This window comes from Pleurodeles waltl, chromosome 8, assembly GCF_031143425.1.
Source record: "Pleurodeles waltl isolate 20211129_DDA chromosome 8, aPleWal1.hap1.20221129, whole genome shotgun sequence".
In the NCBI taxonomy this organism is placed as follows: Eukaryota; Metazoa; Chordata; class Amphibia; order Caudata; family Salamandridae; genus Pleurodeles; species Pleurodeles waltl.
Genome location: NC_090447.1, coordinates 470364227 through 470385580, shown reverse-complemented (window position 1 = coordinate 470385580; position 21354 = coordinate 470364227). Strand labels below are relative to the sequence as shown.

The 21354-nt window shown below is 48.8% G+C and overlaps 1 protein-coding gene across 1 annotated transcript in view; it reads right to left on the bottom strand.

Moving 5' to 3' along the window:
• Nucleotides 1-21354, bottom strand: part of SLC9A4 (solute carrier family 9 member A4) — a 483018-nt gene that overhangs the window by 145712 nt on the left and 315952 nt on the right. Inside the window, exon 7 of the mRNA XM_069204437.1 lies at nucleotides 17781-17851. Within this exon, the coding sequence (XP_069060538.1) occupies nucleotides 17781-17851 (71 nt within the window). The remainder of the gene's footprint in view (nucleotides 1-17780; nucleotides 17852-21354) is intronic.

Here is a 21354-nt window from a genome sequence, read left to right as displayed (position 1 = left end):
GTGGGAGTGGATGTGATTCTCATTGGTTCTGGAGGGGGCTTTGTGCCCAGAGTGATTCATCCTGTCAAGGACTGGGGTAGTGAATGCTTTTCTCCACTGGTTCTGTAGGGGGCTTTGTGCCCAGAGTGCTTCATCCTGCCAAGGACTGGGGTAGTGGATGCTTTTCTCCACTGGTTCTGGAGGGGGCTTTGTGCCCAGAGTGCTTCACATGCAGTGTGGCAGGTCTCATTCCCTCACCTGGGTGTGTGTGCCACAAGATTGCCTAGTAACAGGTAGCATGATACTCCATGGAGGCAGATACACACTCCACCCTGCTGCAACTTTTTCTGCCACCTGCAGATACAAACAGTGCTCGGTATTGTGCATCATGTACGCTGTGCAGGGTCCAGGACGTCTCCTACAGCCTCGGACGGCTGCCCACTGGGGATGATAGCCATGTCAGTTGTGGTGGCACTGTCTGAGCACGTCACGGGGCTCGTGGCAGTGTTTGCGGCGGTGTCTGTGGTGGAGATGCTGTCAGTGGTGAATGTGTCAGCACCTGTGGAGGGACACAGCTGGATGTCTCCTGCAGCTTTGGACGGCTGCCCACTGGGGATGATGCTGGGGACTGTTGCTGAGGCAGCAGACGTGCAGGTGGCGGTGCAGGTGGTGGTGCAGATGGCGGTGCATGTGGCGGTGCAGGTGGCGGTGCAGGTGGCGGTGCCCACTGCCGTACAGGTTGCTGTTCTGGTTGCCAGAAGGGGTGACTCTGGTCCCTCAGCCGGAGGCTCCGTGCCACGTCCAGACTTCCCCTTTGCCTTGTGTCCCTTCCCTACCTTTGATGTCTCTGCTGGTCCCTTGGCATTGTCCCCTTTTGGCTTGGAAGAGACCTTGCTGGGTGGTTGGTGCAGCTTCTCCCTCCAGCATGTGGGCACGTTCTTCACCTTGGCAGGTGGCGGAATGGACTGATCCTTGGCCTCGCTAGGTGGCACACTGGCAGCCCTGATGGGTGCCGGCCACAATGTGACCGGACTTGCTGAGACCACAGTGCTGGAGGATTTGGTGGCTGAGGTGCTGGGCTGGCACCTGGACAGACTGGCCCTAGGGGAAGGACAGGGGGGAGGGGTAGGGAAGAGGTCAATGTTAGCCAGGAAGAGTTTTTTAGCCACACTGGGACGGAAAGATGGAGGGGGTCTGGGAGTGGAGGAAGAGGTAGTGGTTGTAGGAGGTGTACGTCTGCTGAATTTAAGTGAAGGTGCATGGGCCAGAGGCTGTTGTGAGGTGGATGGCTGTTGGGTGGGCGTGTGCCTGCATTTGTGTACTTTGGGAGGAGGGCTCACAGACACACTGGGAGAGGACACAGGGGATGTGTGAATGGTAGTGGGGGTGGTGATTGCATGTGAGCGGTGTGTGGTGATAGGTATGCTGGTGATGGACATAGTGGATGAAGATGTAGGGCATGCAGGTGTGAGTGGAGATGAGACAGTGAGGGAGGAGGAGGACGTGGAGGAGGGGGACACAGTGGAGGCAATGGATGTTGGTGTGTCTGCATGGGGATGGTGCTTGTGTGAGTGCCTGTGGGATGTGTGGTGCTTATGTTTGCCATGTCCACTCTTGTGTGTTGATGAGTGTGCATGCTGGTCTGATGGTGTGCTTGGGATAGACTGAGGTACAGAGGATTGGATCTGGGTAGAGGAAGCTGGAGGGGGGAGGCTGGACACAGGGACAATGGCTGCCATCATTGCTGAGGCCTGAGCCTGAAATGCTCTCGGTTGGGCCATCACCCCAGAATGAATGCCCTCCAGGTATGCATTTGTTTGCTGCAAATGCCTCTCAAAACCCTGGATAACATTCAAAATGGTTGATTGCCCAACAGTGAGGGATCTCAGGAGGTCAGTGGCCTCCTCACTGAGGGCAGCAGGGCTGACTGTGGCAGGGGAACCGACTGTCCAGAGGTCCCTGATGTGCTGGGATGGTCATCTTGATCCAGGCATGCAGAGCTGCTGTCATCACTGTGGGCCTCTTCTGTGGGGGGACTGGATATGTCTGGAACCTCCTTTCCGGTGACGTTGGGTATGGGTCCTGTTGGGGTGTAAATGCATAGTTTTAGTATCTGTGTGTGCCATCTTGTGCATTGGGTGAGTTACCCTCTACTCCTGTGCTTGCATTATTGTGTTTGCCCTTGTGTGATTGTTGTTTTGGGGTCTGGGTGGGTATCTGTACTGGACATGTTTTGGTGATGGGGGTCCATGCATAGGTGTTGCATGCAGGGCCTTGGTATTGGGATGGCTGGGTTGTGATAGTGGGGCATATGTGAGGTGTTGGAGTGATGGGGGTGAGGGTGAGGGTGGGGGTATGTGATGGCATGGAGGTGGGGTGGGAGATATAATAGTAAAGATATGACTTACCAGAGTCCAGTCCTCCTGCTACTCCAGTGAGGCCCTCAGGATGCAGTATTGCCAATACTTGCTCCTCCCATGTCGTTAGTTGTGGGGGAGGAGGTGGGGGTCCACCGCCAGTCCTCTGTACAGCAATCCGTTGTCTGGATACCACAGAACGCACCTTCCCCCGTAGGTCGTTCCACCTCTTCCTGATGTCGTCCCGTGTTCTTGGATGCTGTCCCACTGCGTTGACCCTGTCGACGATTCTCCGCCATAGCTCCATCTTCCTCGCAATGGAGGTGAGCTGCACCTGTGATCCGAATAGATGTGGCTCTACCTGAATGATTTCCTCCACCATGACCCTGAGCTCCTCCTCAGAAAACCTGGGGTGTCTTTGAGGCGCCATAATGTGGTGTGGATGATGTGTGAGGTGCTGTTTGTTGTGGTGTGTGATGTGTTGTGTTGGGGTGTGCTGTTTGAGGTGTGTGGATGTTGTATGAGTGATGGTGTTGTGTGCCTGTGGATGCTAAGGCCTAAGTGTCCCGCAAAGGAGACGCTAAGTATTCTGAAAAGCATCCGGGCAGACGGAGAGTCCGGACCTAATGGCTTGCAGAGGCATTTTGGGCACCCTATATGCATAGATTATTCAGTGAATGTATCCTATTATCAACTATTTCGGAGGCATGGAAAGGCTCTATCCTATATCCCACTCACGAAAAGGGAGCCAGCATTGCTCCTGAAAATTAAAGGCTATTTGCCTTTCCAGACGTGGATGGTAACTCAGACCTTGGCAAACGTGCTATTGTGTGAGTTTGAGGACTAGATCAACAAGCGCATTATCATCCCACAATATCAGGCAGGATTCAGGCCAAATTCTTCGACCATGGATAACATGATCACTCTTTCGCATTTTTTTAAGAAGGCCACTGAAGTGAGTGCACCCTCTTTCTATGCTTGCTTCATTTTCTTTAGTGCCACATTGATGGTATTGATCAGCACATTCTTTGGTCCAACCTTGCAGAGTGGGGCATTCTGAAGCAACTTCTGGCTGCAATTACAGCTTTGTATACTGACACATGGGTGAATATTAGGATCACAAACAATCATACCACTGGGAAAATCTATACAACAAAGTACCCAAGCAGGGCTATGTTATCGCCCTAACTCTGTTCAATTTATACACTGCCGACCTAGGGGCAGAGTTGTTGAAGGGACATATCTTTCCAACTAAATTAGGCCATTTCAAATTTCCCATAATTAAATACATGGATGACCTGGTGTTATTGCACCACACTCGCATTGCCATGAAAACAGCTTAGAATAAGTGCGGTCTGCAAATATAATTAGTTTGGGGTTTGGCAATCAGACACTGTCAAGTCCAACTTGCACGCCGGAGAACTGGCAAAAAAAGCTGCAAGAACAATGTATGCACTTTGCAAACAGTACCAAAGCACAAATAGTTGCTCAGCGGAGGGGATCCTAAGATCCTAAGAGTGATACAGGCAAATATCCTTCCCACCATAACATATGGCCATCTTGCTTTCCCTCGCAAGCTTACCAAGATACTACAATGCTGCCACACAGCTGCATATAGGAAAATCTTAAGTATTCCCAAAGCCATGTGGTGCAAACTGATTTGCTTTGCATTTGGGCTTGCAAACATGGACACCAACTGTAAAAAATATATAACTAAATTCTATCACCAGGTGTCTACGGCAAACCCAGAATCGATGAGAGGCACCTTGTGTACAATATTTTAAGACAAAAAGAGCAGTTGGTCAAAATATTTAGATTCTGCCAGAGTCACATTGAATCTGCTCCAGAAAACCAACCCTTGTACCTCCATCAAGGCTCTTAATGTTAAAAAAACAAAGCAAGGTAATTTCCAGGGAACAAGACATTAATGAAACTAAAAGTATGAGCGGGGTAAGTGGACCTAGAAATATCACAAGCCGCCCCCCACTCAGCCATATTTGAAAGCAGCTTTGGGGAGACAAGCTTTAAGGAACATACTAATGACATGGTTACTAATCTTGCCCATAAACGAATACAGGTCACACTGGGAGAATACTCCCATGGGTAATGGGAATGCCTACTATGTGAGGGCTCCCCAGACTCGGCAATGAACATTATGGTAGTCATTACAACCCTGGTGGTTGGTGTTAAAGCGGCAGTAAGACCGCCAACAGGTTGGCGGTAAAAAATGTGCTATTACGACCGTGGCGGAAACTGCCAACAAAGACAGACACTTTAACACTCCGACCGCCACGGTGGTACAAACAAACAACTTGGCGGTCACCGCCAACAGACAGGCAAGAGACAATATCCCGCCCACACTATTATGACAGGCCAATCCGCCACCTTTTCCGGCGGAAACAGGAATCCCGAAGGGAAGACGCTCACCTCTACACACCCCACGAGGAACGAGGACGCCATGGACCCGGAACTCCAAATTCGACCTGCAATAGTCTTCCAGCTCCTCTACCAGGAGCACCAACGTCGGCGGTAAAGACCACAGTGAGAACTGCACCTATGACAGAGGGGAGAGGGGAGGCAAAAAACAGGGACACACACGCAACACCCGCACCCCCACCTTCACCCACTACAACACACACACTAATGCATATCAATACATCACAGTTACACCCCCCAAACCCTACCGGAAGAATGCAAAGACAACAGAAAATGAGTGTAACCATTGTAATATATTAAAAGCAAGTAGACAGAAATATATATATATATATATATATATATATATATATATATATATATATAAAACCATTGACAAAATATATACCAAGCAAAGTAGTCCAGGTAGTGCACTGAGAAAGTCCTTTGAACACTGGGACCACACGGTATGGGCGAGGCCCACACAAGATCCCCGACCATGACGGAGAGAACTAACAGGGGCATCAGAGAGCAACTAAACAGGCACCTCAGGGGGAGGGAAAGGGGGGGCACCTCATTCGCTTGAGTGCACAACGCCAAATCCACGAGGGGGCCACATGCCCACTGTTCAATCCTGGGGAGTGCAAAGCCACAGTCTCTCAAGTCTATACAGTGGGTGGGTTGCCCACTGTTCCATCCTGGGGAGTGCAAAGCCACAGTCTCACAAGTCTCTACAGTGGGTAGGTTGCCCACTGTTCCATCCTGGGGAGTGCAAAGGCACAGTCTCACAAGTCTCTACAGTGGGTGGGTTGCCCACTGCCATAACCTGGGGAGTGCAAAGCCACAGTCTCAGAAGTCTCTACAGTGGGTGGGTTGCCCACTGTTCCATCCTGGGGAGTGCAAAGCCACAGTCTCACAAGTGGAAGACAGTCTCCACTGTTTCTGTAGGGGACATGGTGCCCAGAGTGCTTCATCCTGCAAAGGACAGAGGTAGTGGATGACAGTCTCCACTGGTTCTGGAGGGGGCATGGTGCCCAGAGTGCTTCATCCTGCTAAGGACAGAGGTAGTAGATGACAGTCTCCACTGGTTCTGGAGGGGGCATGGTGCCCAGAGTGCTTCATCATTCACCCCGTGACAGACTCAGTTGCGTCAGTGCCCCTGCCACTCATGGGCTAGCGGTGCTTGAGACGGCGGTGCCCTGTTCAGCGGTGCTTGAGATGGCGGTGCCCTGTTCAGCGTTGCTTGAGACGGCGGTGCCCTGTTCAGCGGTGCTTGAGATGGCGGTGCCCTGTGCAGCGGTGCTTGAGATGGCGGTGCCCTGTTCAGCAGTGCTTGAGATGGCGGTGCCCAGCGGGGCTTTTGCTGGCGGTCCTTCATGGCCCAGCGGGGCTGGAGCTGGCGGTGGCCTCCTGAACAGCTGGGCTGATGCTGACGGTGGCCTCCTGGGCAGCTGGGTTGATGCTGGCCTCCTGGGGAGCTGGGCTGATGCTGGCGGTGGCCTCCTGGGCATCGGGGATGATGGCGGTCTTCTCCGCCGTGCTGCTCTTCCCAGACTTGCCGGGTTTCTTGTGGCCCTTCCCCACCTTGGAAGGTGTCACAGCTGACTCCACACTCCCAACGGGACCCCTGGGAGCAGCTTTGGTGGCTGGAGTCTTCCCCCTTTCCCGCCAGGCACTGGCCAACTTCTGATGCTTCACAGGTGGGGGACTGTCTGTGCTGTGGCTCCGTGCCACACTGGCTGCCCTAGTGGCCGGTGCACTCCAGATTCCGGTGACTACAGGCACCACTGGTCCCGGAGATGTTGTGGCTGAGGTGCTAGTTCGGGACCTATGAGACAGACGGGGTGGGGGAGGTGTGGGAAAGAGGTCAAGTTTGGGCAGGAAATGTTTTTTGGACACACTGGGACGGGTAGCTGGAGGAGGTTTGGGAGTGAAAGAAGAGGTGGTGGTTGTAGGAGGTGTACGTTTGGTGACTTTGGGTGAAGGTGTATGCGCTGGAGGCTGTCGTGAGGTGGATGACTGTTGGGTGGGTGGGTGCCGGTGTTTGTGTATCTTGGGAGGGGGCGTCACAGACACTGGGAGAGGACACAGGGGGCGTGCGAATGGTAGTGGGGGTGTTAACTGCACGTAAATGGTGTGTGGGAGTGGGGGTGCTGGAGAGGGACGTAGTGGCTGTAGAGGTAGTACATGCAGGTGTGAGTGTAGACGAGACTGGGAGGGAGGAGGGAGACGAGGAGGAGGGGGACACAGTGGAGGCAGTGGATGTTGGTGTGTCTGCATGTGTGTGATGCTTGCGTGAGTGCCTGTGGGATGTGTGGTGCTTATGTTTGCCTGAGCTTCCCTTGGGTGTTGAGGTGTGTACATGTTGGTCTGTAGGTGTGCTTGGGATAGGTTGAGGTACAGGGGATTGGGTTAAGGTGGAGGAAGTTGGAGGGGGGAGGCTAGAGACGGGGACAATGGCTGCCATCAGTGCTGAGGCCAGAGTCTGAAAAGCTTGCTGAAGGGCCGCCTGACCAGAATGAATGCCTTCCAGGAATGCATTTGTCTGTTGCAACTGCCTCTCTACACCCTGGATGGCATTCACAATGGTAGACTGCCCAACAGTGAGGGACCTGAGGAGGTCAATGGCCTCCTCACTGAGGTCAGCAGGGGTGAATGGGACAGGGCCTGAGGTGCCTGGGGCGAAGGTGATGCCCACCTTCCTGGGTGAGCGGGCACGGGGCAAAGGTTGAGGGGCTGCTGGGAGGGCGGTGCTGGTAGGGGGGTGGCGGCTGTACCTGTAGATGCGGGGGCACAGATGTTGCCGCCACCACAAGGTAGCTCCCATCAGAGGACGAGTCCGTGTCGCTGGTGTCAACTCCTGTCCCCGCCGTGGAGCTCCCCTCGCCCTCCATCCCACTGGTGAATTCAGACTCTGTAGTGTCACCCTCCAGGGCCATGTGGGATGCAGCTCCCTCGTGCTCCGGTGCCACTGCTCCTCTGCCTGATGATGCTAATGCACACAAGAACAGGGAGACCACAAAAAGGGGGGGAGACAGAAGAAAGACATGTTGAGTGCATGCATTACTGCTACCGTTGGCGGACACGACAGACACAGAAGCCCCCTGCACTGCACCGCGCTCTTGGGCTCCACTGTTCATTTCCTGGGAAATGGGCTACAAGGCTATGGGCGACATCTTCACACATAGATGACACAGGGGCATGACTAGGTGTACTTGGCACTCTACAGAGGTGGACTGGGGTGCCACATGGCCTGCCTTACGGAGGGGCCTTGCCTACAGAACTCGCCTTGGCCTAGGGAAACCCACAGCCCACCTCCCCCACCCAGACACCTCCACTGCGCACAAAGTCAGCAGAATGAGAGTGTACTCACCCCCTTGTGGCTGCTGTGATGCCCTTAAACGCCCATCCAACTCCGGGTAGGCCACCGCCAGGATCCTGAACATCAGGGGGGTCATGGTGCGATGGGCACCCCTCCCACGTTGTGAGGCCATCCCCAGCTGAGCCTCCGCTGTCTTCTTGCTCCAGCAGCGAATGTCCTCCCATCTTTTCCGGCAGTGGGTGCTCCGTCTGTGGTAGAACCCCAGGGTACGTACGTCCTTGGCGATGGCACGCCAAATATATTTTTTCTGGTGGGCGCTGACCTACATAAAATGTACAGGGGAAAAAGAGATGTTAATACCAACTGCACCGTCAAAGTGATTGGCCCCCATCCCTACCCTTGCCATGTGGCACATGCATTCACCGTCTTTCATGCACGCAGCACTCTCCCCCCTTCCTTCTTACATCCAGCCCTCTCCACACAGGCATAGCCCACACAACATGCTCCCTGTGTACATACCTGTTTGTCTGGAGGACCGTAGAGTAGCGTGTACTGGGGGAGGACCCCATCCACGAGCTTCTCCAACTCCTCCGATGTGAAGGCAGGGGCTCTTTCCCCAGACACTCGAGCCATTGTCTCTTCCAGACCGAGGTCACAGCAGCACTTGCAGTGTAGGTCCTCTCCTGTCGAAGATCAGGTATCGCGGGATTGAACAGATGGAAAATGGCGGTCACGTCCGCGGCGGTGCGTACCGTCACCGCCGGCGTACATCGTCATTGGCTCCTGGGACCCATAGGATCCAATGTTAACCAATGCAGAATTGCGCTGCAGTCTTCGACCACCTACCGCGTCGGTGTACAACGCCAGCGCAGTTACCTCACATCCCATTGTCCCACTTTAGAGGTCAGGCAGCCACCATTTCAGGAGCCCACATGGCTTCCTTTCCAACTGCGTCACACATACCTAGGCCTAGACTCAACACACATACAGGCCACATTTTGTGTATGTTTGGTGTTCTGGGTAAACTGTGGGTACGTACCTCTGAGTTGTTTGACTCTGTGCTCGCTGATGTCCTTCATAGGCACCATCTGCTGGGACATGTGAGGAGATGGTGGCATCCTCCGGTGTACCGACCGTTGGTGGACCTGTTGACAATGGAGGAGCCACATTTGATTATCACATACAGGCTTGACCGTTCCACAATCCAGGAACTGTGTACCCAGTTGGAGCCAGACCTGATGTCAGCAATCCGCCATCCCACAGGAATCCCCCCTAAAGTGCAGGTTCTGTCAGTGCTCCATTTCCTTGCAAGTTTGTCTTTTCAAACAACAGTGGCCATAGCATCAGGGATGACCCAGCCTATGTTTTCCAACGTATTGTCCAGAGTGTTGTCTGCCCTTCTGAAACACATGCGGAACTACATCGTTTTCCCTCAGGTGGAGGATTTGCCTATAGTGAAAGGTGATTTCTATGCCCTGGGACACATCCCCAGCATCGTAGGTGCCATTGATGGGACACATGTGGCTTTGGTCCCCCCCCCCCACAGGAGTGAACAGGTGTACAGAAACCGGAAGAGTTATCATTTTATGAATGTACAGATGGTATGTTTGGCAGACCAGTACATCTCCCATGTGAATGCCATGTTCCCTGGCTCAGTGCATGACGCCTACATCCTGCAGAATAGCAGCATACCTTATGTGATGGGTCAACTCCAGAGGCACCATGTGTGGCTATTAGGTGAGCACCTGGAGGCAAGTCAATGGAAACGGTTGTCTAGGTCTGGGGATATCCCTCCAGGTTAGTGTGTATCTAACAGTTGTCCCTCACCATTTGCAGGTGACTCTGGTTACCCCAACCTGTCATGGCTACTGACCCCAGTGAGGAATCCCAGGACAAGGGCAGAGGAACGCTACAATGAGGCCCATGGGCGAATTAGGAGGGTGATCGAGCAGACCTTCGGCCTCCTGAAGGCCAGGTTCAGGTTCCTCCATATGACAGGTGGATCCCTATTCTACTCACCACAGAAGGTGTGCCAGATCATCGTGGCCTGCTGTATGCTTCATAACTTGGCTTTGCGACGACAGGTGCCTTTTCTGCAGGAGTATGGTCCATATAGCGGTGTTGTTGCAGCTGTGGAGCCTGTGGACAGTGAAGAGGAGGAAGCAGAGGAAGAAGACATGAACAACAGGGACTCAGTGATCCCGCAATATTTCCAGTGAGACACAGGTAAGAGTACAGACCTGCCTACTACATGTACTTTAACACGACTACCTCTCTACTGTGTGTCGTTTTCACCCAGTGTATGGTCACTGAGTTGTCACTTTCCCTTACGATTTCACAGATGTGGGTCCCACTGTGTGACATCTACTTAGATTCCTCATGGACTAGAGCTGTGTGACATAGGTATGTTGACATTACAATTGAAAGAGCATTTTGTCACTAATTGCTAATACACTATTTAAAATCACAGACAGACTCCAGATTGTTTTGTGCTTTAAGTGTGTTTATTTAAGTGCTCAATATTGGATGGGGTAGTGAAATGGTGAGGGGTGATGGCAGAAGAATGTCCATGGCAGAGTCCAGTCTATTAGTCTCACAGGTGCATTGCCCAAATGGGCATAGGGAGTGGAGCTGGGGCAGTTAAAGTATGGACAGGGTGACAAAGTGGGACAGTAGGAGGACAATCAGGGTGGTCTAATTTCTTGGCGGGGTCTTGGCATCGTGTTCTGTCTTTGTACTGGATCTCAGGGACCGTTTGCGGGGTGGTTCTCCCTCTGCAGGGGGTGGGGTGTTGGTGTGGTGGTCCTGCGGCGGTGCCTCCTGTCCACTAGCGCCAGCGGAGGTGGTGGGCAGTTCATCATCCATGCTAGTGTCAGGGGCCCCTTGTAGTGCCACAGTGTCCCTCCTGGTGTTGAGTACTTCCTTCAGCACCCCTACGATGGTGCCCAGGGTGGAGCTGATGGTTCTGAGTTCCTCCCTGACACCCATATACTGTTCCTCCTGCAGGCGCTGGGTCTCCTGAAACTTGGCCAGTACCGTTGTCATCGTCTCCTGGGAGTGGTGTTATGCTCCCATGATGGAGGAGAGGGCCTCGTGGAGAGTGGGTTCCCTTGGCCTGTCCGCCCTCTGCCGCACAGCATCCCTCCCAGTTCCCCTGCGTTCCTGGGCCTCTGTCCCCTGGACCGTGTGCCCACTGCCACTGCCCCCAGGTCCCTGTTGTTGTTGGGTTGGTGGGTTATTCTGGGTTCCCTGTAGTGGTGGACACACAGCTGATTGACGTGTCCTGGGACGGAGGTATGGGCCCGCTGGATTGGTGTTGTGCTGGTGTTTCCAGAGAGGGGAAGGTCTGTGGTGGCCTGTGACTGGGTGAGGGGAACCGACAGTCCAGAGGTCCCCGATGAGCCGGGCTGGTCATCTAGATCCAGTGGACAGAGCTGCTGTCATCACTGTGGGCCTCTTCTGTTGGTGGTGTGGACATGTGTGGACCCTCCTGTCCGGTGACGTTGGGTAGGGGTCCTGCAGGGGTATAAAAGGATGGTTATTACATCTGTGTGTGTCATGGTGTGCAATGGGTGGGTGACCGTGTACCCCAGTGCTTGCATTCCTGTGTGGGTCCTTGTGTGAGGATGGTTTAGGGGGTTGTATGGGTATGTGCAGTGGGCACGCTTTAGTGATGGGTGTCCATGCTTTGTTGTTGCATTCAGGGCTTGGTGTTCGGATGGGTGGTTTGTGATGTTGGGTACATATGTGAGGAGTTGGGGTGTAGGGGTGAGGGTGGGGTATGTGCTGGCATGCAGGTAGAGTGGGGGATGTAATAATTAAGATTTGTCTTACCAGAGTCCATTCCTCCACCTACTCCTGCGAGGCCCTCAGGATGCAGAATCGTCAAGACCTGCTCCTCCCATGTTGTTAGTTGTGGGTGAGGAGGTGGGGGTCGGCCGCCAGTCCTGTGAACCGCCAGGTGGTGTCTTGAGACCACGGAACGCACCTTCCACCGTAGGTCGTTCCACCTCTTCCTGATGTCCTCCCGATTTCTTGGGTGCTGTCCCACTGCGTTGACCCTGTCCACTATTCTTCGCCATAGCTCCATCTTCCTTGCAATTGAGGTGTGCTGCACCTGTGCTCCGAATAGCTGTGGCTCTACCCGGACGATTTCCTCCACCATGACCCTGAGCTCCTCCTCTGAAAACCCGGGGTGTCTTTGTTGTGCCATGGGGTGGTGTAGGTGATGTGTGGGGTGGAGTGTGTGGTGATAAGTGTGCTGATATGTAGTGGTGTGTTGTGTGAGGTGCGTGGAAGTTCTGTGGGTGATGGTGTTGTGTGCCTGTGGATGCTGTTGTTCTTGCTGGTGCTCTCTCTCTGGCCTTCTTTTGGAATTTTTTGTCGTGGGGGTTTGTGGGTGATGTGGGTGTGTGTTTTATATTGTAATGGGTGTGTGGGAGTGGTGTGTGTATGTGTATCAGGTGTGTGTGTTTCGAATTGCACAATGTGGCTGTGTTTTGTAAGAGTGTGTGTATTTTGAGCGCTGCGGTGTGTACCGCCAATGGAATACTGCAGTTGAAAGACCGTTGCGTGGATTCGTGTGTCGTGATAGTGTGGGCATATTTCTGTTGGCGTGATGGTGGAGGTTTTGTGTTCGCCAGTTTAGCACTGACCTTTGGTGTGGCAGACTTGTGTGGGTGTCAGAATTTTGTCGGATTCCGACATGTGGGTCATAATAGCTGTGGCGGAATTCCGCGGCAGTTTGTTGGCGGTCTTCTGCACGGCGGTAAGCGGCTTTTACCACCAATGTTGTAATGAGGGCCTACATGTTGTTGCCCAGCACTGCTTGATTAGAGGCAAGTTTATTTAAGGCCTATCTTTCTTCAAAAGTGCATAAGATCATGTAAAGTGGCCATGATATACATCTCTACATCTGAGGGTCCAAAAGATCTGGCCCAGATCAGCATATTCATGGCCACAATGGGACGGAGTTTGCGAGATATCTGTCCATCTCTGGCAACAGTGCCTGGCCAGGATAAAATGTGATCACAATCAAATAGTTGGTACAAATGTTTTGCACGCTGCACTTTAGCGAATGGCTGCACAAGTCTGGAGACCTTGCACTTTGCACAGTAACGCAAGCTAAGTTACAGTACCCTATGATTCTGTTCTTCCCTACAGCCATTAGACAATTTGGTTTTAGCCAGGAGCATTTTAATTCCATCTTTGTTTTATTATTACTGATGCTGTTGCTCAGGATGCAGTGTAGGAATCCTTGCTCTGAGTGGATTTTAGCTCTCACCAGTTATTTTTTGTTATCTTCTTCCAGTAAGTACCAATGTTTTATTACATTTTGTTTTATTTTAAGCCTTGGTGCTGTCAAATCTTTTATCTCAAATGTGTTTTGATCTATTTGTAAGGGTGTTAAGTAATCCTACAATAAAGCATGTTTATGATAGACTCAGTGGTAACTTCTAATTTTTGCACAAATGTTTGTGCACTTGGTATCAATTGCCTGTCGGAACACAAGCAAAATTTCAGGGGAAAACTAAAAAAGGATTTAAAACTAGTCAGATGAATGTTTTCATAGTTCACTCTGAAAAGATGCAATACTCTTTTAGAGTTCTAGAAGTCTTCGGTATAGAAGAAGTATTTAATTATATTGAGAAGAAGGAATAGACACTTAGGACCTCATTCAGAGGTAGGATGGAACTCAATATCTTCCAATTTCTGTAAACACTCTAGAAATAGAGTTGTTTCCACTGGCTGAAATTATTCTTCAGTACTGTACCTGTGGTGGAGGAACTTCAGCCAGTGTGTTTTGTCTCCATAGCTAGAGTTTTCTCCAGAAATAGAAGAATGTTCAGTTTCCTCAAAACTCAACATGAAATTGTAACATGAATTAATACAATCTGATACAATCTGAAGACAGTGCACTCTTCCCGCATTTAGAGTGCAGTTAAACATCCTTGCTGCCTGGACTGCAATCAGATGTCCATGCTCATAGTCGTCTGGAGGTTTTTTGAGGAGCTGCAATGAGGGTCAGGTGAGGAGGGCAGGGGCAGGACTGCAGAGTTCAGTTCAGACCTAAGGATATCAAACCTGGGCATCTTCATCTTGTGCCAACCCAATGCCACAGGTTTCAGGAAAGGGGAATGTACAAAGCTTATAATATGACATTGCCAAGATCATGGTCTGTCCAGAGAATTCAATATGAAGTACCCAACTCATGATCAGGTAGAGTATTTTCCTGAGATAGCAGTTCCTGACTAAATAATTTGAAAAGGAGGCATTTATAAGCAATGAATGCTTTGGAACACACTTCTCTTATTTTCTGACAGGCTCTTTGTCTCTTGTGAGAAAGTCACCCTTTTAGCATGTTCCCCCCAACATTTCTGATTGATACTGGTGGTAACTGACCCTGGCTGTGTTCTGGCCTCAGCTAAATAGGCCCAGGCCCAGTGCTCTGAATAAAAGGTAAATGGTCAAATGGCACAATGCTATAATTCCAACTGGCAATGACAGACCCTGTAAGTCCCTAGTAGATAACAGGGCAGGGGGATTTAAGCTACCTATAAGACCCTAGTATAAAATAGGGCTGGGGAATCGAGAGGCTGAGTAGACTTCCTGCACTAGAGTGTGCATTACTGTGGTGCCTGCTGTCATTTTTAAAGGCTTTCCTGCCTTGCAGACTCTTTAAAAAGTAAAATATGTGCAAATTTGACTTTGGGACTTGAGGTACTTCTCAAGTAATAAACAACCTTATTTTTACATATAGATCGCCTCCAAGCTCTCCTCAATATGCTCCATGGGTGAGGTGCCATGTAACTATAAGCAGGGACATTATAAAAGATGCTTTGTATGCCCTGGTGATGTAAAAACTGCACCTTTAATTTTTCCTCATTGTTGATACTTAGCTCCAGCGGCTAAAATGGGAATATTTTCCATAAGCATAAGTATGGTTGCACAGCAAGTCACATTGCTGCGCTACAAGATAGGGAAAGGGCAGGAATGTGTTGTATTTAATATAATCACCGTGGTGCAAGGGTGCCTGCATTATATGCAGCATTGTTTTTGTGCAGCAAGGGATGCCTTTCTGCACAGAAACAATCCTCTGAGGCATTTTCTTTTTTCTACGTCTGCTGCAGAATGCGGCACACACAGAAATAGAAAGAAGTGAGGGGAAATAAAGATATTTTTCCTTGTTACCCCCTCACCTGGGAAGACATAGCATTTTGACACATTCTCAGGTAAACCACTAATGGTAAATCTGGGAATGCACCAAAATCTATGGATGAATGGATGGGAACACCCAAGCTCCCCTCATGGAATGCCTTCCCAGAGCAGAGCAATGCAATGCAGAATTCTGCCTTGCATTGCATTACTTTGGATTTATCAAGCCATGCGAGATGGCCTGAGTGGCTTGCTAAATTTTACCTAAAAGTTGCGTCACTCTTGTGTCCCGTTGTGCGGTGAAAAGGAAATGCAACTCTTTCATACATATGCCCCACAGTCTGTTGAGAAAGCCTCATGTGGGGCAAGATCCAGAATTGATAAGGAATCTTTACAAGGTGAGCAATCTGTTACAATGACTCTAAAGTCAAATTAAATATACTGGCCTATTTTTACGGGAAATCGATGTCGGGCAGCCCCAGAAGTCTTCTTGCTGAGCTGCCACACGCCAATTTGAAAGGGCAGGAATTAAGCATATTTATTAAATACAGGGGCTTATTCATGGAGAATTGGCATAGGGCAGCAGCGCACGTTTTCTTGCTGTGCTGCCCTATGCCAATGTGAAGAGGCAGAAATGTACTGTATTTATGCAATACGGTGCATTCCTGTCCTTTCCACCCTGCTCTGGAGCATAATTGGCTGCCTAGTGCCAACACAGACATCCGTGCACCATGGTGCAAGGGTGTCTGAGTTGCATGCAAGTTTGTTTTCGTGCAGAAAGTGACACCATCCTGCACAAAAAAAAATCCAGGGAGGCATTTTCCACTTTCTATGTGTGCTGCAGAATGCAGCACACATGGAAAGAGGAGAAACAAGGAGAAATGTAAATATTTATCCTTGTTATGCCTGCTCTGTGGCGGCGAAAGGTTTTGGCGCTGCCACAGGTTTACATGATAAAGTAAATTTGGGGTAGTGTCAAAATCCATGGGTGTTGGATGGGAAAATACCCATGGAACGCCTCCCTGGTACAGAGTATGGCAAAGCAGCAACTTGCACTGCTTTGTCTTACTCCATATCTATGAGGCCAATCAATCAAAACCTTTCGAAGTGGATTTGAGTGGACTCATAGATATGGTTGAGAGGCATCCACCGCTGAAGTGTCAAAAAAAGTGATGCTCAAATGGAGCAAGCCTCTCATAAATATGGCCCACTGTGCATTCATGTCTCTTCCCCGAAGCTGGAGCACAAGTGGCTGCCTAGCGCCAATGCAGCCACCCTTGCACCATGATGCGTTGCAAGTAGAAATGTGTTTTTTGCAGGAAGGGACACCTTCCTGCACAAAAACAGTCCCAAGAGGCATTTTCCACTTTTGATGTGCTCTGCAGAACACAGCACACATGCAAAGAGGAAAAACGAAGAGAAATGAAAATATTTCTCCTCATTACGCCTGCTCTGGGGACGTTTTGGCGCTGCTTGCGACTTGCACTGCTCTGTCTTAGTCCATATCTATGAGGCCATTCAAGGTCAGCAAAGTGGCTTTTTGTAGCCTCATAGTTGTGGTTGAAGGTGTTCGTGTGTGAACAATAACACCTGGCAAACGGTCATGCAAGCTTAGAAGGTCCATGATCCCACGAAAAAGTGAAAATGAACTGCACATGAAAAGCTGTCAGCTAAAACAAAAGTTAGATATATAAGTAGGGCAGAGAATGGATGTGTAAATAAATTAAGCATTTATCTAAATGGTGGAAGAACTGCCTGTGGATATATCCAGGATGTCAAATCATATAATGGAATAACCAAGAAGGAACAAACCAAAGTCCTGCTAACTGATCGAACCAAATTTTAGCAATGCCGCGCAGATTTTCTTTGTTCCTTTTCACAACGATTCTAAAAAGAAATACATTTCCAGCAGTGCAAGTTATATTGCGCTTACTTCTAGTATGTTTGTAATGCGTCAAACCCTTCAAGCGAGCTATGACACTTGCTTTCAGCAAAATACAATGAAATGACTTTATTGCTTCATAGATTAAACAGTCAGTGCCAAAGAAAACTCGCCGAGGACATCAAATAACAAAGACGCAACACTTTCATTCCGACAGTGTTGGCGCTGATAGTGGAAGTGCTGTTTCAGCAGTCTGTCTGATCTTGTAACACGCACTCACATATTCTGAGTCCTTCTCTCTCTTCTCTCTTCCTTTCTACCTCTTTCGTTGTTTGGCTCGCACTCTCTCCGTTTATTTTTACCCACTCTTTTCTTCACCTTCACAAAGATTTTTGCTATAGCTTTTTGTGCCTCAGCCAACTTTATTAAATTTTCTTACTTCGTGACATTATATTATGTTGCCTTTTTGAGACAACTCTGCCCAACCATTTTCAGAAAAATACCTCATACAAAGGTGGCAAAAGGGTACAAACTATTGAAACAGGGTTGCGGAGGTCAGCTCGGATTCAGGCCAAACTTCACGAAATTGTAAACCTGTAGCCAATTAACAGTAACATATTGCCATGCTGAAGATGTATGATTTTTTACTTTATAAATATCAGGCACTACTTACTTGTCTTTTAATTGATTGTGGCCCCAATGCCCACACACATCTTCAATTCCGACTTTCAGGTGATCCATTAACTGTCAAAACAAATGCAAGAAAATGTACACGTCATTAAGCATTTTAACTGGAATACTATGGAGATTTGACATCCCATTTGAATGATCATGATCAAAATTTGTGATGTTTCTTTAATAATTCCTGGGCTCCTATTTATATTTACCATATGGGAATAAATTAAATGGTGGTTACACCACTTATATTGTTTTTCATAGATTCACTACTAAGGACTACACAAAATGTCATAACCTGATATCAGATTTTGTTTATATCCTGTTGCATGCGCATGAGTTTGTATAGCAATCAAAGGAGTAGACACTTGTTTAGTTTCCAAAATCTGAAGGCCTGTTGACTCTCAGTTTTTTTTTCATCATGTGTGCAAAGGGACATCATTAAAGATTTGTTTAGTCCAACCTCACTTATTTTTAATTTTTTTTTTTATTTCACTATCTCTATGTTGGTAAAATTTAGACTGGGGAGCCTAACATAACTATCTTTGAGACTAAATGCTGCAAAGATGTGCTGGCCCATATTTATCATAGTATTGCATCACCCTTGCGCTATGCAAGGGACTGGAAAGTTGACACAACACTAAAGTCAGGGCATCATTTACGAGGCACTAGCGACACACTGCCTCACTGGAGCATTCTGCAGCACACATACAAAGAAGAAAGCACCTCTTATGATTGTTTTTGTGGAGGAAGGTATCCCTTCCTGCACAAAAACAATCATTCCCGCAATGCAGGTATCTTTGCACCATGGTGCAAGGGTGCCTGCATTGGTTCTAGGCAGCAATTTGTGCGCCAGCGCAGAGGGAAAGGACAGAAATGTATGGTATTTTGTACATATGGTGCATTTCTGCCCTTTCCTGTTGGCGCAGGGTGGTGCAGCAGGGCACTTGCTATGCCGCCTTGACCACAGCCTTCGTAAATGAGACCCTCAGCTTCATAAAGTCATGCAGGGCCACCTTGCATGGCACTGCATGGCTTGATAAATGTGGAGTAACGCAAGGCAATGCAAATCACTGCCTTGAATTACTGTGCCCCAGGGAGGCATTCTATGGGTGGAGCATGGGTGTTCCTAAGCATCCATCCTTGGATTTTGGTGTATTCCCAGATTTACCATTAGTGTTACACCTGGGAATGTGTCATAATGCTACAGCTTTCCAGGGAAGGCGTAATGAGAAGTATCTTTAGTTCTCCTAGTTTTTTCCCCATTTCTATGTGTGCTGCATTCTTCAGCACAAATAGAAAGAGGGAAATGCCTCTCTGATTGTTTTTCGGCAGGAAGGCTCAAATTAAGTACTCTTGCACCATGGTACATAAACATAGTCCTGTCCTACATAATTTATTTTGAACATGTGCTTTATATAAAATATCAATGTCTCTAATCCCTGAAAATATATTAAAAAATAAATAATATGTCAGAGAATGAATAGGCCAGTGAAGTTAGTAAATTGCTGAACTGAGAAGTTGCATGTTCACTAGGGGCCAGATGTACAACCATTTGGTATTGTGAATCGCAATTTGTGAATCTCTGCAATTCAGAAATTGCAAATCGCAATACCAAATGCACAACAGTGTAACTCACACTGTTTGCAATTCCCAATGGGGTCGTAAATAACCCACCTCAATAATATTAAAGAGGGAGGTCGCAATTTGCGACCCCATTAGGAATTGCCACACTCACAGGGATGGTGGCCTGCTGGGGACAGCAGACCACCATGTCTGTGACTGTTTTTGAATAAAGCAGTATTTATTTTTTTAAATACAGCCCGTTTTCCTTAAAGGAAAACGGAATACAGTTCAAAAACAAAAATGAAAATTTTTCTTTTCATTTTTTTCACAGCAGGCAGTGGTCCGCAGGACCACTGCCTCCTCTGAAAAAATATTTACGCATGCATTCACAAAGTGGAAGGGGTCCCTTAGGGACCCCTTCTCATTTGCAAATGGGTTAGCACCAATTTTTGCGATTCGGTAAAGAGATTACTGAATCTCAAAATTGTGTTTGTGCATCGCAGAATGCTTTTTTTCTTTGCAATTTGCGAATGGGTTAGCACCAATTTTTGTGATTCGGTAAAGAGATTACTGAATCTCAAAATTGTGTTTGTGCATCGCAGAATGCTTTTTTTCTTGTTGGAAACGGGCCAATTCTGTGAATCGGGCCATTTGCGAAGAGAAAAAAGCTTTCTACATGTGGCACTTGGTTCTCAAATCTTTCTCAGTACAAAGCAGTGATCAGAGGACCGATTGAAAAAGTCAGTTGTATACATAAAATTCTATTTGTGCACAAATGGCTAGATTTGTGCCTGGAAGGCATTCACAAAGTGAAATGCAAGCCTAGATCCATTTGCACTTGTGTAACATTACCGCAGGAGTAATTCTCCCGCAAAGGGATGGAAGTGGTGGTTCATGGCTTGGTTTGCATTGAAAATTAGCAAATACTAACAAACAAGAAGAAATCAAACTGTCTATTACAATTTTTTCATACCCAGAAATGGCTGAAGAGTGACACCAGCAAGAAATGGAAACAAAATATCCAGATTTCATGGGGAGTCAGGGATGGTGTTCCTCTAGAAAAATCTACGGTGTCATTGCACCGCAGCACTGCCTTTTTATGATGCAAAAGTGTACGGAGGGTATGTAGGAAAAGGGACTCTGCGCAGATTGCATGTTAACATGTTAACACGTGCAAACATGCATGAGCACAAGCGCTGGCTGAGTGAGCCAGACTGTTGTCAAGCTCAGCCTGACACCTGCGCACAGGTAGCACTGACTGGTCGATAAATTATTGAATATTTGTTGATGCGTTGGTGGCATTCGGGGCAGTTGGTGTTTGAGCCTAAAAAGTGCAGACTGCGCTCTAGTTCTGCTCCCCACGGTTATTGCCAGCCTCATGGAGAGAGCAGGAGGCAGGGGTCTTCTCTCACCCATACAAGGCAGGGAAGTTGTGAGATGATGTCTTTGGCACTGCAGCACAATCCCAGCAACGAAGTGTGGAGGTGTTCTACCAGAGGAGGGCGAGGGGCCGCATCAAAAGATTAAAAAAAAAAAAGAAGGCAAAAAAGAGGGCTACTTGCACATCCCACAGGACCACAGTGCTAAAATATGTGTTCTGCTGTTTTCCCCAGATGGACAAGGGCATTCACACAATGTTAAAATTTGAACTGGAGGCTGTCTGAAGAAGAGGTACATCCTCATTAGAGCCCCCAGCACAGGTAGAAATATATCCCCCGAGTCTCATAGCAAGGAGTGTAGGTGCACATGAGTAGTTGAGCATCAGCTTCAAGCTACTGGCTGGAGCTGAGCTTCAGGGAGGGTACAGGAAGTGCGTGAGGGGCCCAGTAACTACTGACTGCCTGGCGACTTCCACAGTGCACTATCCTGCTTTGGGAAAATGCTCCTCCACAAACAATTCACACGTCTTTCCATGTTACAACTTGGAAAGTTTGTCTGTGCAAGTATGAACACTGTTTTGAGAATATGAGCTTAATTCTTTTGTTGCATATTTTCATCGATCTAAT